A 22,592-nucleotide genomic window follows, 5' to 3' on the forward strand; every position below is an offset into this window, starting at 1 on the left:
CAGACTAATTTTTTGCTTTTTCATAAGTGCAACTTTTTAATAAAAATTTACATCTAGATAAACAATCTTCAGATTTTTGAAACTTTAATAAGATTTTAAAAACATCAGGACTTAGAACTGAAAAACATACACGTTTAGCACACAAATATTGTAATACGAATCAACTCCAACTCCATTTGAAAACATGTGAATCAAATTACAGTTATAGAAGTTAGTTAATTCACATTTAAGCAAGTTAGCGCCTTGCTGAATTCAGCCTTTGTAAAAAAGAGACTTAGTGCATATTGTAATGGCACAATGTGCTTTTGTACCATTTTGATTTTTTTTCCACCTTATTGAACAAGATCAAGTTCTTGAATGTTGGTAGAGAACAGCTAACTTCCTATGACATGTGAAACTTCCAGTGGTAACAGTTACATTTTGTAACAACACTTTCTATAGATTTCTTTTCCTATCTTAAAATTTTAAAAGCAATCATTTGTAAGGATTGCATCAACATCAATTTAGCAGAGGAAGATCAAACTTTATTGAAACTGCTTGCATACAAAATATATTGCACTATAACCAAACAAATGTCAACATAAAATCCAATCTGTTGTCGCTAATATGTACAGAGAATATTGCCCAAGAGCAGTTACATTACAAGGTCATTCTACCTTGGTTAATTATCTACAGTATTTTAAACCAAACAGCTTACAGATGATGTGTGCAAGGTACCAATTTCTGTTTTCAAATACTATACATTCCCAGAATAAATAACTAAAAATCAACATTAATGTTTGGCAATACTTTTAAAAGACTTTTTAATATTCTTGAACTCATGTGCAGTTTGTTGCCATTTTATATGCTTATTTGTATGCAAGGAAAAGTAACTGTAAAATGAAAATTCAAAGAAACAAACTCACAAAAGACATCAGAGGCAGAACTTCGGTTTGCACGGCTCTGTACAGATTCAGTGGTACCCCTACTTGGAGTTATTTTTTAAGAAAAATATAACATCTTAAGAGTGAAGGTCCTTCACGTATTTTTCCTCAGTAAATTTCATTCATAAAAATGACTCAAAAACAACCAAAACCCAACACATCAAAAAACAAAAGAAAAAAAAAAAACTAAAGAAAAGTATTTGTTAACCAATTCTAGTCTGCTTTCCAAATCCTCTTATACATTAGACCTAATATCTCAAAGTTTACAAACATTTAACCTGCTTCCAATGTTTCTTAGACAAAGTACCTGTACTTCACAGGATTATTATGCACACACGAAAATGACCTTCCTGTTCTCCCCCAAATAAGCTTGAAATTAAAATATGAAAAACTTCACAAAACTTGGGGAGGACAAAATAAAAAGGCTAAGGTAAAATTGGTCATCAGGCCAAAGAGCAGGCATATCCTACTACCTTTCGACCAGGAAGATTTGTTCCTAGCTGAAAACATTTTAGCCTCTCAAATGAAAAGATAGTTATTTCTTCTCCTGTCTATACAGAAAAATTACACATCCCTCTCAATAACACTATTTGTCAAACTTCAGTGCAACAAAACAAAAACAGAAACAAGTTCTATTCTTTATACTGCCTAACCTGATGTTTCTGTAAGGAAAAAAATATGGAAAGCATGCATTCTTCTATAAAGTACTAATGTTTGACAGGGTTTGCTACATCTTTAACATTTAGTGTTTCCAACTTATCTTCCCTGAACTCTGCATCCAAATATAATATTCCTACCTGCCAAGATATAAAAAAGGCACAGATCATACAACTTTTTTTTTTTTTTTTTTTTTTTTTTTTGCTAATGAAAATGACAAACGTCACATCACACACATCTCAGGGTCCACTAAAATACTGGAAAAGTGGACCAAACATAAACTGACACAGGACATGAAATGACATAGTATTTCATGGACTTCTATAGGAGATTGAAAACGGAAGTGATTACCAAAAAAGCTATTTATTCTGAAAAACTGAAATGTACTGGCGAGTTCTCACCCAATGCAGGAAAATGGTCCAAATTAACAAAAAAAAAATCACTGCTCAGTACTTTAAAAAATAAACCAAACTAAAATCCTGCCCTGAAGTGCTGAAGTATACTTAAAAGCAACGTTTCAAAATTTCAAGGTATCTTTTTGTGCAAATCTGGAAATTGTTGCTTATGGCCAATACCAAAAAAAAAAAAATAATAAGATTCTTAACAGAATTTGTGTTCATTTCATGCCCTGTGCCATCTTGCCTACTATTTGTCTTTGGCCTAACAAAGTTTTCTAATATGGAATAAGAGTTATGGAAATGGTATAGGAAATGTAACTTCAGAATGATGCAGTTTAGGGTACTCCATTCACAAGCGGTTGCTGACCATCCACGTTGTCTGGCTTTTCCTTCTTCTGGTTACGGTCTTTACCCGTGCGCAGCCGATTACCTTCACTGGAGGTATTCTGTAATGTTTTAGTGTGGACACTCCTTTCATTATTGCAGTCAACTCTGATCTAAAACAAGTTATAGTTGTTATATACACAGACCATATCCTATTGTAATCTGTAATTGGCCTGACAAGAAATTTAAGCCTGAAGTGTAAGTTCCACGTGTTAAAAGGGGAAATGTGGGTGAGAATAGAAGAAGTGCAAGAAATTAAGGTCAGGTAGGAGCTTTATTTAGTTTATGATTTTAAAACACTCTTCTTCTTTAACTGGAACACACTGGTCATCTCACTGCGTCCAAAGTTAGACAAAAACTCACAATCCTACCGTGTCTTCTTCTAAGCAGAAGAAAACAGTGAGAAAGAAATAATTAAAATGAATTACTATTACCAATTACGATAATACATACTTATAATACCAGAGTTCAAAAGAATGGGTTTGTGGAACCCAAGAGGGACACAAAGTGATGCCTTCCTATTTCACCTTTACCAAGGGCAGAACTCAACGAAGGTGGTAACTAGCCTTAGTTTACACCTTAATTATCTACCATGGGTCTGATCAACTTTCTCTACTGAGGCTCCCACTGTCTTACGGTAGAAAAATCTGTGTTGGTTTCTTATAGCTTGTTCAGTAAGGCAGGGCAGATGATCGTACAATTTGAACTCTGTCTGAAGAATAGTAACGGTACAGGGAAATTTGATAACACTAACGCGTGGAAGGACTGGACTCCCAAGATGCGTGTAAAGAGGAGGGTAATTCAGAAATGATATTCTAAGATTTGTATAACAGTTTAAGTAGCAACACGGAACACTTAAAACACTGCTAACAGAATTCCAGATGCTATATAAAAAGAAGATAATATTGACCAATGGGCTTAAAACAACTAGAAATATCGATCTGTTTCAAGTGCAAATGCTACATATGTCAGAATGGCTTGCCGTAATTTCAAAGTGCATTTAACTGTTGGTTACGGTGTGTATTTTTTTAATGTTTATTTATGAGAGAGAGCGCGTGCACGTGAGCGAGCGAGCACACGCGCACACTCGAGCATTGGGGAGGGGCAGAGCGAGGAAGACAGAGCATCCCAAGCAAGCTCTGTGCTGACAGCAGAGAGCCCAACTCCGGGCTCGAACCCACAAACCGTGAGATCATGACCTGAGCCGAAGTCAGACGCTTAACCGACGGAACCACCCAGGCGCCCCTCAGTGTATATTTTGAAGTGTTTGGTTGTCAAGGGTTTAGTGCTTTGATTTGGATCTATTCCCCTACACAAAAATGCAACCTTTTTATTTGATGCTCTGTTTTACTCTGAAGTATAATTATGAATATGCACCCTTTTCAACTCATACGATCAGATTGCCAACTTCATCCAACATGTCACTTTAAGTGGGTAATGACAAGATTGGCACATAAATGCCTTACATCTTTGTAAAGCCCATGTATGTACAGTATTCCAGCAACCTCTTTATCTAGGCCTAAGGTCTTTTCTACGCTGCTCCTTAAGTACTTGCCAACAGTTAACACCTACTTAGGTCTTATTCTGTCAAGAAGTTTCTGCTGTTAAAAAGCATCTCACTAATTTTGGGTGTTGCTCCCAAACCAATCCGTAGTCAATAAGGAACCGTAACTACTTGGATTAAGAATTAAGAGTTAAAGTGGGCATCTGAGTGGCTCAGTCAGTTGAGCATTCGACTCTCAGTTTCGGCTCAGGTCATGATCCCACGGTTCGTGAGTTCATGCCTGACGTCAGGTTCTGTGCTGACAGTGCAGAGCCTGCTTGGGGTTTTCTCTCTCCCTCTCTCTCTGCCCTTACCCTGCTGGGTGCTGTCTCAGTCTCTCTCAAAATAAATAAACAAACTTAAAAAAAAAAAGATGAATTAGGAGTTAAAGAAGTAGAGGAGAATATGGGTTCTGGAAATCAGACACCAGGGTTCAAATATCACTCCACTGTACGCTAACTATGGGACCTCTTGGCAAAGGACCGAATCTTTCTAAGCTTCAAGTTTACTCGCCTATAGAATAGACAAATGAAACTACCTCAGGGGGCTGCTGTAAGATTGAAGGAGATAACACACACACAAAGCACTCAGGAACGGTGCCAGACAAGCTCGGGTAATTTTAAAAATTATTTAACAATGGGTTCAGCGTAGGTGATGACCCACTGAGGTGGGATTCTCAGGATAGAGACTGGCTATGAACAAGCAGCTGACAGATTCAGCATGTACTAGCTGAACATGATCAGCCCTGTCTGTCACGATTATTACCTAGGAGACAGACACCTTCTTTTCCTCACTTTCTAGAGAGGACCCCCTAGCCCTGCACCTCAGGGGAGGAGGGATCCACAGGGCTTGCCTGGGTTTCTCTCTCATTACATTCCAGGATGTTCCTTTGCTCAGGGGAATTGGGAGGAACCACCAATGTGGTAATGTGGTCCTAATGGGCTCTCAAAGTCTTCACAAATGCTGAAGACTGCATATTCTCTAGAGAAATCTTCTTTGAACACTTGTCACAAAGATCTAAGATTGCCCACAGTTGTGATGTTGAAAGGAAAACACTTCACGTGTACCAGTATTGCAACTTTTGAACATGTTTAAAAATCAAGCAAAACCAACTTCTACATGTCAAACTGCAGCAATTCAAATAATTTAGAGGTAAAGAGACGCACAGCTTTACCTGGAGGGATCCATCTCCTGTTCTTCCTTTAGCCTCTCTTGGATTACGCGGGCGATTATCGGTTCGGGAGTGATCGTCGTTTCCTATAGGGTCATTTTCAAAAGGATCAACAGTTACTGACTTTGGCATGCTTATTGGAAGTTCTTTATCCCTATGTTCTCAACTTATTCAGACCCCGGAATCGAAAATATATAATCAACAACCTAGTGATTCCAGCCACACAATGCTTAGAAATCTAGCATGCTACCCAGGAGACGATATTTCAAAGGCATTACAATTCTGCATCCACTGTGTTATTGGTCAACCAGTGCTAACGATCAGATGTTATGTGTAGAATCCCCAAAGAAGCTGAACTAGTTACCAGTGTTTGTTCGTATATTTATGCCACCCAAGCCATAGGAAGGCTGTCTAATGTTCTGTCGATCACTGCTGAGCCTTTCATCAGGTGACCAGTAGTACAAAACAGGAGAAATGGGGTTTCAGTGACACGTCCTTGAATCAGCAAGGTTTCTCACAGAACTTCAGACAGTTGTGACAATTCACCTTTATTTATTAAGAAATGAAAACTGAGGAGTCTGGGTGGCTCCATCAGTTGAGCGTCTGACTTGGTTTCAGCTCAGGTCATGATCTTGTAGTTCGTGGGTTGAGCTCCGCATCGGGCTCTGTGCTGACACCGTGGAGCCTGCTCGGGATCCTTTCTCCCTCTTTCTCTCTGCCCCACCCTGGCCGCGTCTCCCTCTCGAAATAAATAAATGAAAAAAAATTACAAGAAAGGAAATGGAAACCTCTGTACCTTTGAAGCCACCTCCGCGTCCTCTTCCTCCCTGTCCTCTTCCTCCACCACCACGCCGTCGACCGTCTCCTCTGCGCAGAAAGTTCTCCCTCTCTTCCTCTGTTGGAGCTAATGACCAATCACTGAGTTCATCTCTGTGGTCAGATTCTGTTTCAGAAGCATTTGATGCTTCAGAATTAGTTCCTATCGAGAGTTAAAAGTTATATACCGTTGTCCGACTTAAAAAAAAAAGTTAGGTTAACAGAAGCTTCCAGAGACGTTTCAGGGGTAATCCAATACTCTTCCCAAATTTATAAGCCCAAAGAGTATGATCACCTTCCATTTTGTAAAACTAATTATCTTAAATTCAAAATGAAGGGTTTCACAATGTTTGACGTAATTTTGGTTTTAAACATTTTTGGTTCTCGTTAAGAAGAATAAAAGGTATTTTATTAACCATCTAAGTTCAAACCTGAGTATGCCACATCATTAAACAGCTGTGCTCCTTTAAACATCTGCGCTCTCTGGAGGAAAAGTTGTCTACAACAGTTAAATGCAATACCTTGATAAGCAAAACCTCTATAAAGAGAGTTCCTTTTAACAAGGTTTGGCCCAGGGACAGAGGGGAATGCATACATTTTGCTCACCTCTGAGAGGGTGGCAAAGACCACCATGGCAACTGTCTCAGGGAAGGGTCTTTTGTGGAATCAGGGGTTGAACTTAGCTCAAGGGGGATGTGCTCACCTGGTCCACAACCTTCCCTCCCACTCCCACTGGAATAATTTATCATTAATAAAGGCATTATTAAGATAAACTCATTATGCGTGAGGGGTGGGTTAATGATATAGGGGATGGGAGTGGGGGAAAAGAGCTCCACGGTGAGGTGGGACTCCAACAGCAAAAAGAACACACTGTTGGGAGAGGGGTTAGGGGTTAGGTTCAAGGTTGGCCTTAGGAGTAGGTGTCTCTCTCCCCCACTCCAGAATATCAACTCTACTACCTCTCTCTCTTCCTCTGTTGGAGCTAATGACCAATTATAGCTTCACCATTATAGCTTCTTTCCTGTGGATCTTGAAGGCTTTTCCATCTTAAAGAGTTCCTTTTTGAAATGCAAATATTTGTGAGATGGATTATACCTTATACCATTATTAGCAAGTTACATAGTAGATACACAGTTGAGCAAGAAAGACAGTAGGCACTGGCAGGTGGGGACAGTGTTGTTCAGTGAAAGGTACTGGGAGAGAAGAAAGAAGCACTGACAGAAGAGCTGGGAAGGCAAAGAGAAACTCTGCCTGCTTCTTGACTGTGCCTAGGGCTGACTTTGGCCATGACACTCAAAATCCCCTTATGAGCCATAGGATGCAGAGCCCTGATTTACACAGTCCATCCAGCAAGTATGACCAGCACATGCCTGACAAAAAATGAGCCACAGTACACAAATGAAAAAAATTTTGGCTATACAGTAATAAAATCAGGAAAGGCCTTAAGAAAGTCATCAACACACAAGGGCTTAAAGCAGATTTATCCCCAGTCAGAACGTGGACAGAACTCACACCTGCCCTGTAAACTGTGTGTGGTATCATCAGTTTTTAAGTCTAGGTCTCTTGCAACACAATTTGACCCACTGTGAATTGGAAACCATGTAGTGAGAAACCGTTATAATGGGGTTCTAATGAATATTAGAGATTAGCAGCTATTAAGTCTAGGAACAGATAAAGTTACTGAGTAAAATGCTTAGTTTGTACCTGAAGTATATCCAGGACCGCGTCTGCCGTGCCCCCTATTTCTGTAAGGTCTACTACCTCGACCCATTCCTTGACCATCATCAGTCACATAGCCTTTTTCCTTATCTGTACGATTTGGTGGTGGTCTAGAACTAGCTCCAATCTGTCGCAACTGCTCATCAATTTGTAATCTCTCCAAACGCAACTGGTCTACTTCCTATTTAAAATATACAAGATAACAGTAAAAATAATTTGACATTTTACTTAATAATACCTTTCTCCTTTTCATCAGATAAAAAAATATACTGGAAATATTTCAATTTCAGCTCTAAATTTATAGTAAACACTGTTACACAGAATTATCAGGAAATTGAATGGTCTCCTTACAAAGAAAAATTACTATAGATAACAGATTATTGATGATCATGATTAGAGATATAACAAAAATACTCAGCATTAAAATTCTACTGAATAGAATTTGACGTTGTTTGATTTGGCACTACAATCCAATAGAATCTCTTAACGCACAGATACGCTAGTTTGGGGACTTCTTGATGACAGGATATCGAATAAAGCAACTCTAAAATACAGGCAAATGACAGTTAAGGCTTACCCAGCTAACCTTAAAAATCACACACTGTAAATAATCTTAATTGAAATATATTTGCCAGTTAATATCTTAATTTATGAAGCACTGAGTTTGAGCTATCGTCTGCTTTCAAAGAAAATATCCTATGGTACATCTTTGGATGCAATTGTACAATTAAGGAAAAGTTATTTCCAATGAACTGAAAAATGCTCACATGCCTTATATGGTGGGCGGGGGGACGACTATTTAAGAGCTGACCAAACAAGTTCGGTCTTAACATCATGCCTTGAAACCTCTTAAAGACTGCAGCCCTGCTAGAACGACTACAATGAACAGTATTGATGTCGATCAAAATATACACCCGGGGTCCACTGACAGACCATTACACACAGGGCTTCGGATATGCTGGGTTCTGTCATATCCAGATAAAGTCCCAATTCTAACCCTTGTCCTTCAATCTACCCATACACATCTCCTTTACTGGCTTTAGGGAACTGGATCTGTAACTCTAGTGGTACCGGGTGTCTGAGTAAAGCACAGGCCATCACAGGGACTGTCTACGTGGACAGTCACTGGATAAGCCCCTGTGTTAAGCTAAGTTCTTAATCTTGCTTGTGGAAGCTTCTGGAAAGGAAAGGGCAGATAGTTTGATCTGTGCTCTGAACCAGAATTTCTGTTTTACGAAGGACCTGAGCAAAGGAGAGACTGCGTGAGTGGCTTACTCCAAGAGTATAGTTATAGCTCATGGAATGGGTGGGTGTATCTTGCAAAACAGAATGGTGGTCCAGGTTATCCCACTGGGGCAAAGCAGTCACCTTTTGGTGAGAGATGCCAGGCCCAATCAAGGGAAGATCTGGTGATGGAAAGAATGGCAACAGGACAGCTGCTGATAACCAAAGATATTCAATTGTGAAGAGTAAGTAAAAAGATCTAAAAAAGAACATTAGTCAAAAGAACAAGGGATTGGTTACAGTGCAACCCTAACTCTCCAGGTCATTGGAATTCTGTAAGCTAAGAATATGAAGAAACACATACAACAGATTACAAATAAAACACACTTTAAAACAAAAACAAAGAAGCAAACCAACGGGGTACCCTACCCATGCAAACCTTGCTGGATGAAACCTTCCCATTTTCAATTAGTAACTGACCACCAGAAGGAGGAATGCAATGCCTAGCTATTGCACTTTTTCCTTCCTTATTTGCATCCAAGTCAAAACTGTTTCTTTCTTTCAAGAAATCAGCAAAAATGTTAAGATAGCATCATAAATAAAATAGGAAGTTAGATTATTTTTAAAATACTATTTAGTACCAGTCACTTGTAATTTTGATGTATATGGATATAAAGAAGAAATTAGAACAGTGACATGGGTAAGACTCCATTTCATTGAATTATAGAACATTCAGGCCAAAAGAAATTTTAAAAACCATCAGGTATAGGGAGAGGTGACTTGCCTAAAGTCACATAAGCTAGTTCATGGCAGAAGACAGACTAGAAGCAAATCACTACACTGCCAATTAAAGTGCTCTTTCCACTATACCTTGTGGCCTCCTACTTCCTGATTTCCAGTTGGCAATCTAGGAGGCATAACTGTACAAATACTAACTACAACGAGCATCAACAAGACACAAATTGTTTACATTCTGTATAACGGAGCATAGAGAAAAATACAAGGGGGTAAACGTTTAAACATAGGACTTCATAAAACACTGGGATTTCCTTGATAAATGACATAAAAGGGACAAACAAAGCCAAGTGTTACAGACACAAAATTTAGCCTGGAAAAAAGTCACAAAGGCTAGAAAGGATCAACTGAATGAAAAGGCTATGTACAGGAGTATCTAAATTGAGTGTAAGGGTTAAACAGAAGAATAATGGGAAATAAGGGAATTCATTGAGAACTGGGATACCGGTCCTTAGATTTATGATGACAGAAAACTGACTTTTGTTTTCAGAAAGAATATAATATAATAAGCAAAACAAAGCGAGTATTTTCTCTATTACCTTTTACAGGTCATTCATTGTAATGTATAGGCTAGAATGAACCTTCACTGATGAAAGATAGACTGTGGAGTTTTTATATGTTAGCACAAAAGGATCAGAAGTTAAAATTCTTCTTGTTCTCACCTTTAAATAGTTCAGGTGATAATCCAGAAGAACAGTGGCATTAGCAATGCTGTCCTTTGTTCCCACAAAAACAAATGGTACCATACCCTGAAAAATAAATGGCAACAATGATCCTATAATATTAATAATGGATTAATCTGAAAAAATGCAAATAATGACTAAATTCCTAGCACAGGGCCTGACAAACAGTAGGCACGTAAATGTTTGTTGAAAATATAAAGCAACATCTAGAAACAAAAGTAGTCGGTATATTTTACACATCTACTGTAATGATAAATCAATATGGCAACCTCTTGAGTGCAACAGATTATTGTGTTTTAAAGACTACTATTAAATGTTGGCAAAATCACAAATTATGTAATTCCAAAGTATACAAGCTCTGACAGGAGATGCATAAACAAAACAGATACTTTAAAATAAAATAAAATAATTAATATACTACAGGTTTTATCTAGATCAGATTCTTTAAAGAGAAATTCAAAGTTAAATACTAGGGCACAGAAGTAAAAACTAAATCAATCTTGCTAACCAAGTCAAGAGTACCAACAAAACACAAACAAAAAGAATTAGAATAAATTAAAAGGAACTAATTATTCTGTGTGGGATGGGGAGGGGCAGAGGGCAGATTGATGAGCACAAACTTTAGCATTTCGATCCATTTTAATACTGTACTCTAAAAATAGTAAAAGGTAGAATCATATGGAAAATTTGATCTTTTCTCAATGGTACTACTTTCATATAGAGATATATTTTTAAAAAGGAGTATATTAAAATTTTATACTGCTAGCCCATCAGTACAAATGAGAAAAAAATTTTTTCTAGTCACAAGTTATAGGTGTCGTGCAAACTAATACCTGGCAGTTATGACATTCAAAGTTTGACGATACTTCATTTTACTACTGAAGAAATACATATGATTGCTGATATTCACACATGACTATAGTAAACCATACGGTGGCTTTGACGAGGATATAATTTTCTAGGCAAAGTTTCTAAGTATGAAAAGCCAAGACGCTGTCTCTTTAGTAAGTATCACTCTTTGAAAAAGAGCATTCATTTGATAGGTGTGACTGCTTTTGCTTGCCTGCTCAGTAGACAGCATCTTAAATGTATGTGAGGCTGGAACAGGTTTTTTTCTTTTCCCTTCCACATGAACCTGGCTGTTGACGGGGAACAAAACTGAACAATTAGGAAATACTGCTTGTAGAATGACCTTCATTTGGTAGGCAAGGCACCGCTTCCTAGTAGCAACGATCACCTAAGAGTCAGGTGCCACAGAAGACCCATGGGCTTCATATGGGTTTTTGTTTGCATTGAGTAACACATAGACTACTGAAATAATCAGGACTATGAATCAGATCTCCTTTCCTCACAAACACTTTTGACTGTTTTTTTCCCCGACTGATGTCGTTACAGAAGCAGTTAAATCTTATTATTTTCCAAAATGTCATATAATGAAATGCTACACTCTTCCCTCTGGATCATGTATGACCAAAATAAACCTTAAAACCTTATGCCACAGATTTAGTCTGATCAACTTTGCAGCAAATAATTTTACAACGTTTTCCCTTTTCCCCATGTCCAAACTGTTGTACCCAAGTGCCACTCTAATTTGAGCACATCACTAGTGGACCAGAATAGTAAATTAAAACAAAGATGGGCAAGAGCACAATGGTGGCCTTCAATATAGACACCCGGAGAAAGGGACTCCCTGACTGGCGTAAGAACTGGGCTCCCCAGCAGAGAGGAATATCCGATCCACTTGTGGTTATATGTCCCTTTATAAAATGGCATTTTTGCTTTTAATCTCTGGTAAGTCATAACATTTTCCCCATAAACAGGTCTCTCTGGCCACTTAGGGAGCCCTGTCCTCAAGGAACTCATGATGTGGCCAAAGAGATTCACCAGTCAATGTCTATGTAGTATGTGCTGCGAGAGGGATGAACACACTGGAACACAGAAGGGGGCAAGGCTCTGGAGGGAGGGGACCTGTGGCAAGTACACAAAAGAAAGCTGCACAAGGAAAAAGGTCAAAGCAAGGTGGCGAGTTGGAAGGGGAAAGAGCGCTCTGGCAGAGGAAACAAATGCATAGAGAGAGAGAACAGTGTTCAGAGAACTCTACTTCAGTATGGCCCAAGCCGCTCTGGAGGGCAAATGGGAGGAACGATAAGAGGTGACAGTGGACAGGTGGGCGTCAAAGCAAGGCCTTACAAGCAACAGGAAGGAATTTGAGCTCTCACCCCAGGGCAATGGATGAACATACCCCCAAACACTCTTCCACCATCCCCCAACCCTGATGATCATTTGTAGTCTCTCTTAACAAGGGGCATAAACATTGAAATATAAAATTAAAATGTATTTTTCAAGGAATGTTTTCCTACCTGCCAAGCCTTGAGTTCAGGTTTCTGGGATTCCCCTGCTACAATTGATGAAACCACTAACACCTAAAGCAGTATAAGGAATGCAAGTGATGTCATTAACTATAACAAATGATACACAGAAGCCTGAACGCAGGACTTTCACTGTAGGACTTCTAAACCCATTTCTAAACAGTTAGGTTAGTTCAAATATTGAAAACCAGTTTCTAAAATATGGCTCTAAGTAGTAACTAATGCATCTAACAGAAGGTACATTTTGAGCTACCACAACCTGTAAAATCTCAAGAGATACAGCATGAAAAAATGAAAGACCACCCTCAAAAGAAAAATGTGATCACTAAATGTAACCCCATATTTTATGTTTATAGCATCACATTTGTCACTGTGAATAAACTGAGAAGTAGGTAACACTTTGGTTTGTAATCTCTCATATAAGCTGGCACTTGGATTTCAAAAACAAAACAAAAAACAAAAAACAAAAAACAAAAAAAAAAAACAGACGTAGCCTTATAAGCCTAACCAGAGAAAACACCTAAAACACCAATTGTGACATCTGGGTCAAAGAAATTACTTTGAGTATAATTCAAAGTGATAAATATTTCTTACCCTCTGGACTTTTGTACTGTTAGGTTGAGAAAAATGAGTGCTGTTTTCCTTTATATCTATATGTTTTTTTTCTTCTGAGGGAGTAGGTCCAACCCTTGAGTTACTGGAAGGTAGGGAATTTGGTGGCATAATTTCCTTGGTAAAAAACACAAAAGGAAAAAATGACCAATTTAAAAGACTGTATTTAGCTCCATTTTTGTATCAATGACCATGTTTTACAAATATAAATTATCATAAACACTTTTGGCAGAAAAAATTACAGAATGCAAGTATTATGCAGTAAAACGCCCAAAAGATTTAGCATCAGGTAAAAGAACCTTTCACAAAAGAAGATTCGACAATATGCGAAAATTATGGCAATCTGGGGGGATTTCAAACAGTATTGTTGTACAGAAGAGTATGTCCTTGCCTCCCCCAACCCACACAAGTACTTTTACCAAAAAGCATATATTCATGAAGGTAAAAGTGAGGATTATAACATTTAAAGACTGGGAAGAGATGCTACGCCCAGATAAAAATTTAAAGCACACAAAATAAACACACATACACACAAACTCAAAAAGCCAAAGGATGAAAGCCAGAAAACCTAACCAGTGTCCCAGCTTGGTCTCTGTCAGCAACATTAAGTAATATTTGAAAAGTGCCTCATATTCTTTTTTTTTTTTTTTTCATATTTTATGACCATCCATTTTAAAGATTAAGAAGATTTCAAGGGATTCAAGTAACTAGTCCCAAGTCACTCTCCAACTATGACAATGACTGGCATAGTTAATTGTCAGAATTCTTACATTCCCAGTACGTGCATATTACAGAGGCCTCAAATTTACATGTTGAATAAAACATTAAGAAACTTTTATCAGACAGCGCTCCTAGGTGGCTCAGTCGGTTAAGCATCCTGCTTTTGGCTCAGGTCATAGTCTTGTGGTTTGTGAGATTGAGTCCCCGAGTCGATCTCCGTACTGACAGTGAGAAGCCTGCTTGGGATTCTCTCTCTCACTCTCACTCTCTCTCTACCCCTCCCCTGATCATTCTCTCTCTCTCTCTCTCTCTCAAAGTAAATGCACTTAAAAAGAAACCTTTTATCAGACAGACTAGAAACACATGCACTACAACATACCTCTTCTTGGGGAACACTTTTCTCATTTTCAGCCTCAATTCTCACCCTCACGACTCCTGACTTGTCCACAATTTCCTGAATCAGTTTTCCATTTTTTCCTATTACTTTGCCTAAGTGAAGAAGTGAATAATTCATGTTTGGTTTTACAATCGATCTCAAACCAGTAAGCACTCTCCACTGTAAACTATCACATTATATATAAAACTGTAAGATTTCAGGGCGCCTGGGTGGCTCAGTCAGTTGAACATCCAACTCTGGATTTCGGTTCAGGTCACGATCTCCCGGCTCGTGGGTCCAAGCCCCATGTCGGCTCTCTCTAAATAAATAAACTTAAAAAAGTGTAAGATTTCAAAAGCGAACCAAAACAGAAACTCTTTTCAAAAAGAGTTCAACTGGTTTGTTTCGTTAACTTGTCACTGTTTAAACTATTTTGGTAAAGTGTCAGAGGTATTTACATCTCATGAACTGATGGGGTAATTTTGAATCTTTAAGGAAGTTCAAAGATAGGGTCCTATTTTGCATAAAAGGGTATACTTGAAACTTGCTACAGTGGCATGTATCACTCTGCAAAATTCTGTGAAAGGAATTAAGGGAAAGGACCCATACTAGAAAATACATTTGCTTATTCATTCAACAATTTCAGTTCTATCTGTACCTGATTTAAATCTGCTTTTCTGCCCATGGTAAATATTTTTAGAGTTTCATATGGCACATTTATAAAAGATACTCCAAGTCTCAAAGTGATTTAAGCAGCTATACAAACACCTAAAAGAAGTGCACATTCTTGAGGCCAATGTGTTAACATGATATTACTTCTGTGCATCGCTCATAGATTTTATCAGTATATTAAAAGGTGAGGTACAATTTCTTCATCTTTTATTAGTCACAGAATGAAAGATTAGGAAGTCACACTTTAAGATAACTCAAAATCACAATGAGAAAACTTAAACCAGTTTGAGATTAACTATTGTTCAATAACATCTGTTAAAACTCCAAAGACGTCAAATATCAGTAATTAACAGGCACTCTTCCCCTCATTTTGTAAAACTGAATCAATCATAGCCTTAACCGGGAAATGACTGCTTTCGTAGCCATCAGCATGCATTAGTGTAAAGCAAGACACTACAAATAAAAGAAGTACTGGTTTTAGAATTTGACATGTGAATTACCTGGGATTCTAAGAGCCGGCCCTCCCAAGGCACCTAAGGCACCCCTACACTGGCCAGGTCCATCACGTGCTTGCTCTACCACCTTAGCAAAGGCAGGAATAGGGGAAAAACTGGAAGCCCAAATTTGCTTGGAGTTAATCCTAGATATCAGAACCTAGGGAAAAGGCCTCACAGTAGGATCTTGTGGTTCATCTGATCAGCATAACCTTGGCCCTCTAGCCGTATCTTGCAGCCTCACTCACCCTCATAACCTCTTTTGATTGGTCAGTGGTCAGGGAACAAAACTGACACTAAATCAGGATTCCTGACATAGGTAGGTCCTTTCATCAATTATTTCTGCTTCTCTTCTCTTCAAATGAAAGAGGTGGGGGGGGGGGGAGCGGGGAGAGAGAAGTTGTATGGAGTCATCCCACAGTTCATTTTTAATCTAGAAAATTTGGATTTTCGTGAATGAATGCTGATTTTAATAAATATCTAAACGAGTTAGGAAAGAAAAATGAGTTTGTCACATGTTGCTATTAATATCTTAACCATCCTGAGTATTGTGTGTTAACTATAGCTAACAAAATAATTAAACGAATTCACTGTCAAAGTGGGGTGAAAAACAAGCAAATTTTCAGAAAAGAATTGACAATCCGTGTACATACTAGAGTTTGTGAAAAATAGAGATCATAAATCATATACAGTGTGACTCCAAGAAAACTCATTCAATACTAATTAGACATCTCCCTAAAGATCTGCCTGGCCAAATCTTTTACAAAAATGCTTTCTGAAAACTCTCAACATTCCCAGTATTGTAGTAGACAATCTCTAAAACAGAACTGTCTTATTGTACTCACTAGAAACTAAACAAAACCCAGGCTGATCATACTTCAGCAGGCTTTCTTTCTGTTGAAAGGTCAGTTCTGGGACCCTCTTCTCTTTAGGTAAGACCACAGGTAGAACCTACTTTTAATAGCAGATAATGCAATTCTGCATCACACAGTTATTTCCAAATACCAACTGACAACTTACTACAATTCTGCTCTACTAAACTGGATGGAATTGTTCTCAATGAGAGGTAATATTTACAGAGTTCCCTACTACGTGCAGACCTTATAAGGTAATGTATATCTATCTCTAGCTTTCTTCCTACAACTTCCTGTTTAGTTATCAAAGCAACCCTGTGAGGTGGACACTATTATGACATTTTTAGAGGTAAGGAAAATAAGAGTCAAGGGGGCTGAATTAGTTATAAGGTTAAATAGGTACCAAAAAGTGAAGGAGGGACCGAAATCTAAATCCAACACCTGAGAACTTTCCCCTACAGGCATCATGCCATTCCCCAAATGAACTTCAATGAATCTCACACCTAAGTTTTTGTTTGGTAATTATTGAAAAAGCAGTCTATTGGCTATATTTTATAAGAATTCCTAAATTTAAGAGAACTTTTCTAATTACAAAAGGTATGCAATTGCTTGAAAAACTGTAAACAAAAGGAAAAGAAGTATCATTAAAAACCCTACTTATTCTTAGGAAATCAGGACAGTGCTATCCATAAAACTGGTGTCCAAGTTATCTCAATAACATCACATTCTTTAGCTGTCTGTCCAACACAGTTGAATTAATAATTCTGCATTAACTTTACCAGTCTTTATCCTTTAACAAATTTTCTTCAGGAGAAGAATATTATTCCCAGTGTTTTTAATGGCATAGGAAGATGTTTATAATTCTATGCTGACAAAAAATAAAAGCAGGCTAAGCAGGACTGAAACTATGAGAACAAAATGCATAGGAAATCCTTATTTTCTACTTTTTTAAACTTTCCAAAGACCTGGCATTGCTTTTTATAATCGGTTGTGATATCAAGTTCAGAAAATAAAAAATGTATAGGCAGTATGTCCCAATTTTACGTATAAATTAAAAACGTAGGTAGTGCTCTAGATAAAAACTGCACCTTATTTTGATTATGTTCTGCTAAAGACATCTGCAGCATTTGAGAGCACTGGTGAAGAGTTTCTGGTATTTGCTGGTACTTGTGATGGTGATAGTAATCAAACAATAGCACTCAAACCCCAAATGGAGAATTACTGTTAATGTTGCAAAAAGCCCCGGAGACCTTCGGAGTTACTTTTAGCTTTGCAACTTACTAGATTTAAGTAACCTACATTCAGATCTTCAACCCAGAGATAATTAAGAATGCCATCATTTCATAGCCCATCAGAGATCAAATACCAATCTCCTCCAAATTGTAAAGTCCTCAAATATCATTTGTTTTAAGGAAATATATTTAAGATATAGAAGATACACACCGAAGAGGCTGTGCAAAATTTATCCTTCCAGGCACTAGTAGGTTTGAATTAGCAAAGCAGTATCTTTTGTACACCTTCTCAGTTTTGAGCATATTTATCAAATGTTTTCTGTACACTGTAACAACAGATCATACTTCAAAGATAAAGCTTCAATTAAATGACTCTCCAAGTGGGTGAACATGGAATTCTATCGGTATAACTAAATTGTTTAACTGTTGCTTTTGTAGTGTATGTCAACGTAATTTCTGACTCACCAACTAAGTTCCTTGGAACCTGTATTACATCTTCAGCAAATTCCAGAAAGCTTCTAGCCTTTTTCACTGCATCCTGATCCTAACAGCAAAGGGGAACAGATTTAAGACAAAAGATGAGCCACATGAAATATTGTTTATTTTAGAAAAAAACTACTTAGTAAAATTTTACCTCTCCATAAATGTGAAATGTGCAGGTATCTTCATCTAAATCGATAGCAGTGACCCCGGGTACCTTTCTAGCTTGCTGAATATTAGCACCATGAGTACCAATAGCCAGACCCATCAAATCTTCTCGTACGATAAACTGCTCATGAAACCTCGAGGCAAGTTGCCTTGAACTCTGAAGAGAAATGCACATTTGATTAATATGCTTTATCAACTATTAAGACAACTGTATTTAGGTCAGCCATGTAAATTATCTTGACTCTACGTATCAGGGGCCTATAAATTACTTTCAGTTGTAAACTTTCAAGGTTTGAGAACCACCCCGCCCTCCCCGCAACAGCATAAATACTTTTTGGGTTACTGAAGGTCAATGCCATCTGAGAGATTTTTGTTAATAGCAAAGGGCTTGTTGACAAGTTTCCAAGGTAACTTTTGAAAACCTTTTGCAGGGCTGCCTTAGTTAACCAATGACATCAACCATGTTATACTTAAGAAGCAGATCAGATGTTCCCAAATAAAAACCAGCTCACTAGATCTGACAGACTCAATGTTATTTAAGTAAAAAAAGATGTTTTAACATCTTTTCAGAAAATTGTATTCACTTCATTTTTATTGAAGGATATCAGTACATATACATATTTTTTTGTTCTTTTTTTTCCCTGGCAACTGCACCATTTCTGTAACTTATCATTAAATACTGTGGTCTAGATATCCCTCTGATGAAGCGATGACATTAAAACAATACTCTCCTACCCCCACCTCCCCAACCTGAGGAAAAGAATCATAAAAAATTGTATCAAATGATTGTAGAATGTCAAAGATTTACAACTTATCTTGCAATATGCACGTGCAACCTAAAAAGAGATCAGAGTCTGTAAGACCTTGTGATCTGGATCCACAAGTATGATGAATTCTTTCAAATCTTCAGTCATGACTGAACTTACACGGAGACCCCAAACTTGTGGATAATTGCTCTCTTTAAACAGCATTATCAAAATTTAATGTTTATTTCTAGCATGCCATTAATGAAAACCAAACATATTAGTGGCTCATGTTGAAAAATGGAAATTTCGTATCTGAATACGTGGATCTCTTTAATATTAGTAGTGAGGAAAGATAGGCATGCACACGAATTTCTCAGGATTCAACGTACCTGCTAACTTGAATGTATGAGTGTAACTACTGTAAACAATTTTAAAAGTATAATATCCATTTTGTAGATTAAAAGTAACAAAATGTATCAAATATTCCTAGGGCTTTTCAAGAAGTCTTGTTTCTGAGTCCTGGTTCATTCTTTTCACTGATAATTTTCTGATAAATGGTAAGCCAAAGGTATCGTAACAGATCATTTAAGAAGAATTAGATGTTTAAGAAGAGGCAGGAGTATGTTTTCCATAATACTCACAATGAAAATAAGGAGGCTTTTCTTGCCTAAAAGTTATGAGAGAATTGCTAAAGAAACCACAAATGGGTGAACACAGGGACATTAATAAAGAATGAGAGTAAAAACCAATTAAACAGACCTCCATGGCCGTAAGGACAACAAAGTAGCAAGAGGAGACAGGAACGTCTCCTCTCCTGTAAGAGTTCAGCAATCAGGCATCAAGTGGGAAGGTGGCAAGTTTCACAGGCTATTTACAAGAATACAGCCTTAACTACCTTCTCTCTTAAAATGCAATTTGGAACTCTTTTTCTTTATTGTTTTAACTGCATGGTGTTTTCCCTCTAATGAAATGAATAATGATGAGGAACTCTGGAATCTGACAATACCTCGAATTGGGACATTAAAATCCATTTAGTTTCTATGGTAATGAATGGAAATACTAGATAGTTATCAATGAAAATAAATGTATGGTGATGGAAATTACTGGAGGATTAATAAAAGTAGATAAAATGCACCTGAAGAGACGCAATAGTAAGTTAGGGAAATAGCCTCTGGCAGGAATCTGAAGACAGGAGTTTTAAAGAGTGACAACCAATTAGAATGAAGAAGTTCTATACCCTTTTAAACAGAGATAAACATACATAATGAAAGGAATATGATTAGATATTTAAATACTCTCTAGTACTTATATGATAACATGTTATATGGAAGAAGCATTGCCTCATTTTATTAGCAGCTTTGATGAACTTCTAGACAAAGTGAGTTGACCAGAAGTTCCTTAATATATATCAACTGCTACTTAACTCTGAAGCCTCAGGCATGAAAAACTTTAGTATGATTAGGCTTTGTAGAATTTAATTTTTCCAAATATAAAATATAGGGAATTGCTAAGAAACAGTAAATAAAGGACAACCTGCCCATATTCAAGTTTTATGACTCCACAGTTATCATTTCTAGATAGCCTTACAAGCAGCGCTAGGGAAAGCCACATACCTCTAGCTGCTTACTGGCTTCTTCATTCCTCAGTATCAGAGACAGCTTAGTGCGCAGACTCCGAAAGTGCATGTCAATTAGCATGTGTGCTCGTTTTGAGGTGACTTCATTGATAGACTAACGGATATAAATCAATACCATTATTATCAAAGCAAATACTCCAAATGAAATATACCAAAATAGCCAAGTCAAAAACACTCACCAAAATGACAAGCTGATAATTCTCTGGATCGTAAGTTACAGAAAAGGCACCAACTGCCTTTTTAAAGTCCTTATGTGCCGATTCTTTGGCACACCTAGAAATAAAAAGAATATCCACTGTGAAGCTAAGATGTAGGATTAGCAACTACTAGCATAAATACGAGCAGAGATTTGCACCTAGTACAACTGTGAAATCATGGGAAACATAATGCATGCAAAATATGCTGTATCCATTTAAAAGTTTAGCCCCTTTGTCGTACATCTCTGAAATACTTAGTCCACTCCAATAATTGAGATTAAAGAGAAAGGTTCCTTTGCTGTACATCTCTGTAATACTCAGCCCAATCAAGCATTTGAGATTAGAGAAAGGAAAACACCAGTTATGCTCTTAAGAGATTAATTGTGGTCTTAGATTACCAAAGGTGACATTATTTAGGGGAGTTACTCTCCTCTGCCAAGCTTTCTTATTTCAGTTATGTAGGATTAGTCAGTAATTTTCTTGAGTTAACTGTTGAAAACTTTTGAGGATAGCTGCAGGGTACCCAATTTTGTTTGGTTGCTTCTTTTCTGTAAGAAAAAACTGCTGACCAACTTACAGGCGAGAAGGAAATGTATATGAATCGGAAAGCACAAAAATTTACACACAAATGCAAGCCATTTTTTCCCCAAGTTCACTGAATTTAAAACTTGAATTCTATTATTTTAAACTTTATATTCTTTTAAATTAATTGCATATCACCTGTAAGTCCTCAGCATTTCTTGCATACCAACTTACATTTGTCGTAAGTCTTCTGGCACGTCCAGTTTGATTTTATGAAAAGTATCTTTTGTGGCAGGTTTGTTGGGATTAACTGATCGTAGACGTTCGATTGTGACAATTTCATTGTATGTAGCATCACATGCTGCATATTCTATTACATAAAACTGAGAGAAATAGATAAAGTCATGCTTGGTCATAATGTTTGAAGTAAGAACAATAGGCTATACCTAATTCAGTTATCTTTAAGCTCTCTAGAGGGAAAAAATTGTATTTGATCAACTAACACACATGAAACATACTGAACATGTGGAGAAAACATTTTAATGAAATGACAAGTTACATATCACTTTAAAATAGAAATCCACACTGAAATAGAATACATGAGTTGAGAAAAGGAAAATAGTATAAAAAATTTTAAATATGCATTTTCCTACCTCACCCTTTATCATCCTCACTTTAGCTAACCACCAACAGCAAGGCTCTTTTTCATTTGCTCTGGAATAAACCTACACAAAAATTACAACATAGATTATTTCATAATTAACATTCAGAAATCTACAGATTATCAGACAATGAAAAAAATTATTAAAATGAGCCAGGTGTCTTTCAAACCCGTATGTTTTATGCCTCAAAGTAGACTGCAACCTTACATCTAGACATAGATACATAATCAGAAACTACTTGATTAACTGGGGAAAGCCCTGTACAAAGCGCCTTCCTATTTTCTTTGTTCTATGGCAGTAATCATCAGTTCTCTGCATATGAATACTCAAGAAAAGCTGGCTGTTCATAAACCCGGGCATGCTTTCCTTGGATACTTTGTGAGCTACAAAAACGTATCTAAAAATGTACAAACTTGTTTTTGTTTTACTCTAATAAGTACCTAAGTGATTGGAAGTTATTGGCCCTGGCCTGCTGCCGGCTGCATGGTCACTAAATGAGTGAGGCCTCTGACCACTCAGCCCGCTAAGGATACCACCCT

The 22,592-nt window shown here is 37.4% G+C and overlaps 1 protein-coding gene across 12 annotated transcripts in view; it reads right to left on the reverse strand.

The window, feature by feature from the left end:
• Positions 1–332: 332 nt before the first annotated feature.
• Positions 333–22,592, reverse strand: part of FMR1 (fragile X messenger ribonucleoprotein 1) — a 37,887-nt gene continuing 15,627 nt past the window's right edge. The window contains exons 4-17 of one of the 12 annotated variants that reach the window (XM_081792871.1): positions 22,045–22,116; positions 21,626–21,774; positions 20,852–20,945; positions 20,650–20,766; positions 18,277–18,447; positions 18,108–18,186; positions 14,394–14,503; positions 13,277–13,411; positions 12,674–12,736; positions 10,293–10,379; positions 7,597–7,792; positions 5,873–6,019; positions 5,080–5,162; positions 333–2,475 (exon numbers count right to left, since the gene is read on the reverse strand). In XM_081792871.1, the coding sequence (XP_081648997.1) occupies positions 2,314–2,475; positions 5,080–5,162; positions 5,873–6,019; positions 7,597–7,792; positions 10,293–10,379; positions 12,674–12,736; positions 13,277–13,411; positions 14,394–14,503; positions 18,108–18,186; positions 18,277–18,447; positions 20,650–20,766; positions 20,852–20,945; positions 21,626–21,774; positions 22,045–22,116 (1,665 nt within the window). In that variant the 3' untranslated portion in view covers positions 333–2,313. Of the gene's footprint in view, positions 2,476–5,079; positions 5,163–5,872; positions 6,875–7,596; positions 7,793–10,292; positions 10,380–12,673; positions 12,737–13,276; positions 13,412–14,393; positions 14,504–18,107; positions 18,187–18,276; positions 18,448–20,649; positions 20,767–20,851; positions 20,946–21,625; positions 21,775–22,044; positions 22,117–22,592 lie in introns of those variants that run through there. The other 11 variants (XM_081792870.1, XM_081792875.1, XM_081792876.1 and 8 more) reach the window with 11 other exon arrangements.

The sequence above is a fragment of the Panthera onca genome, chromosome X (genome assembly GCF_046562875.1).
Source record: "Panthera onca isolate mPanOnc1 chromosome X, mPanOnc1 haplotype 2, whole genome shotgun sequence".
NCBI lineage: Eukaryota > Metazoa > Chordata > Mammalia > Carnivora > Felidae > Panthera > Panthera onca.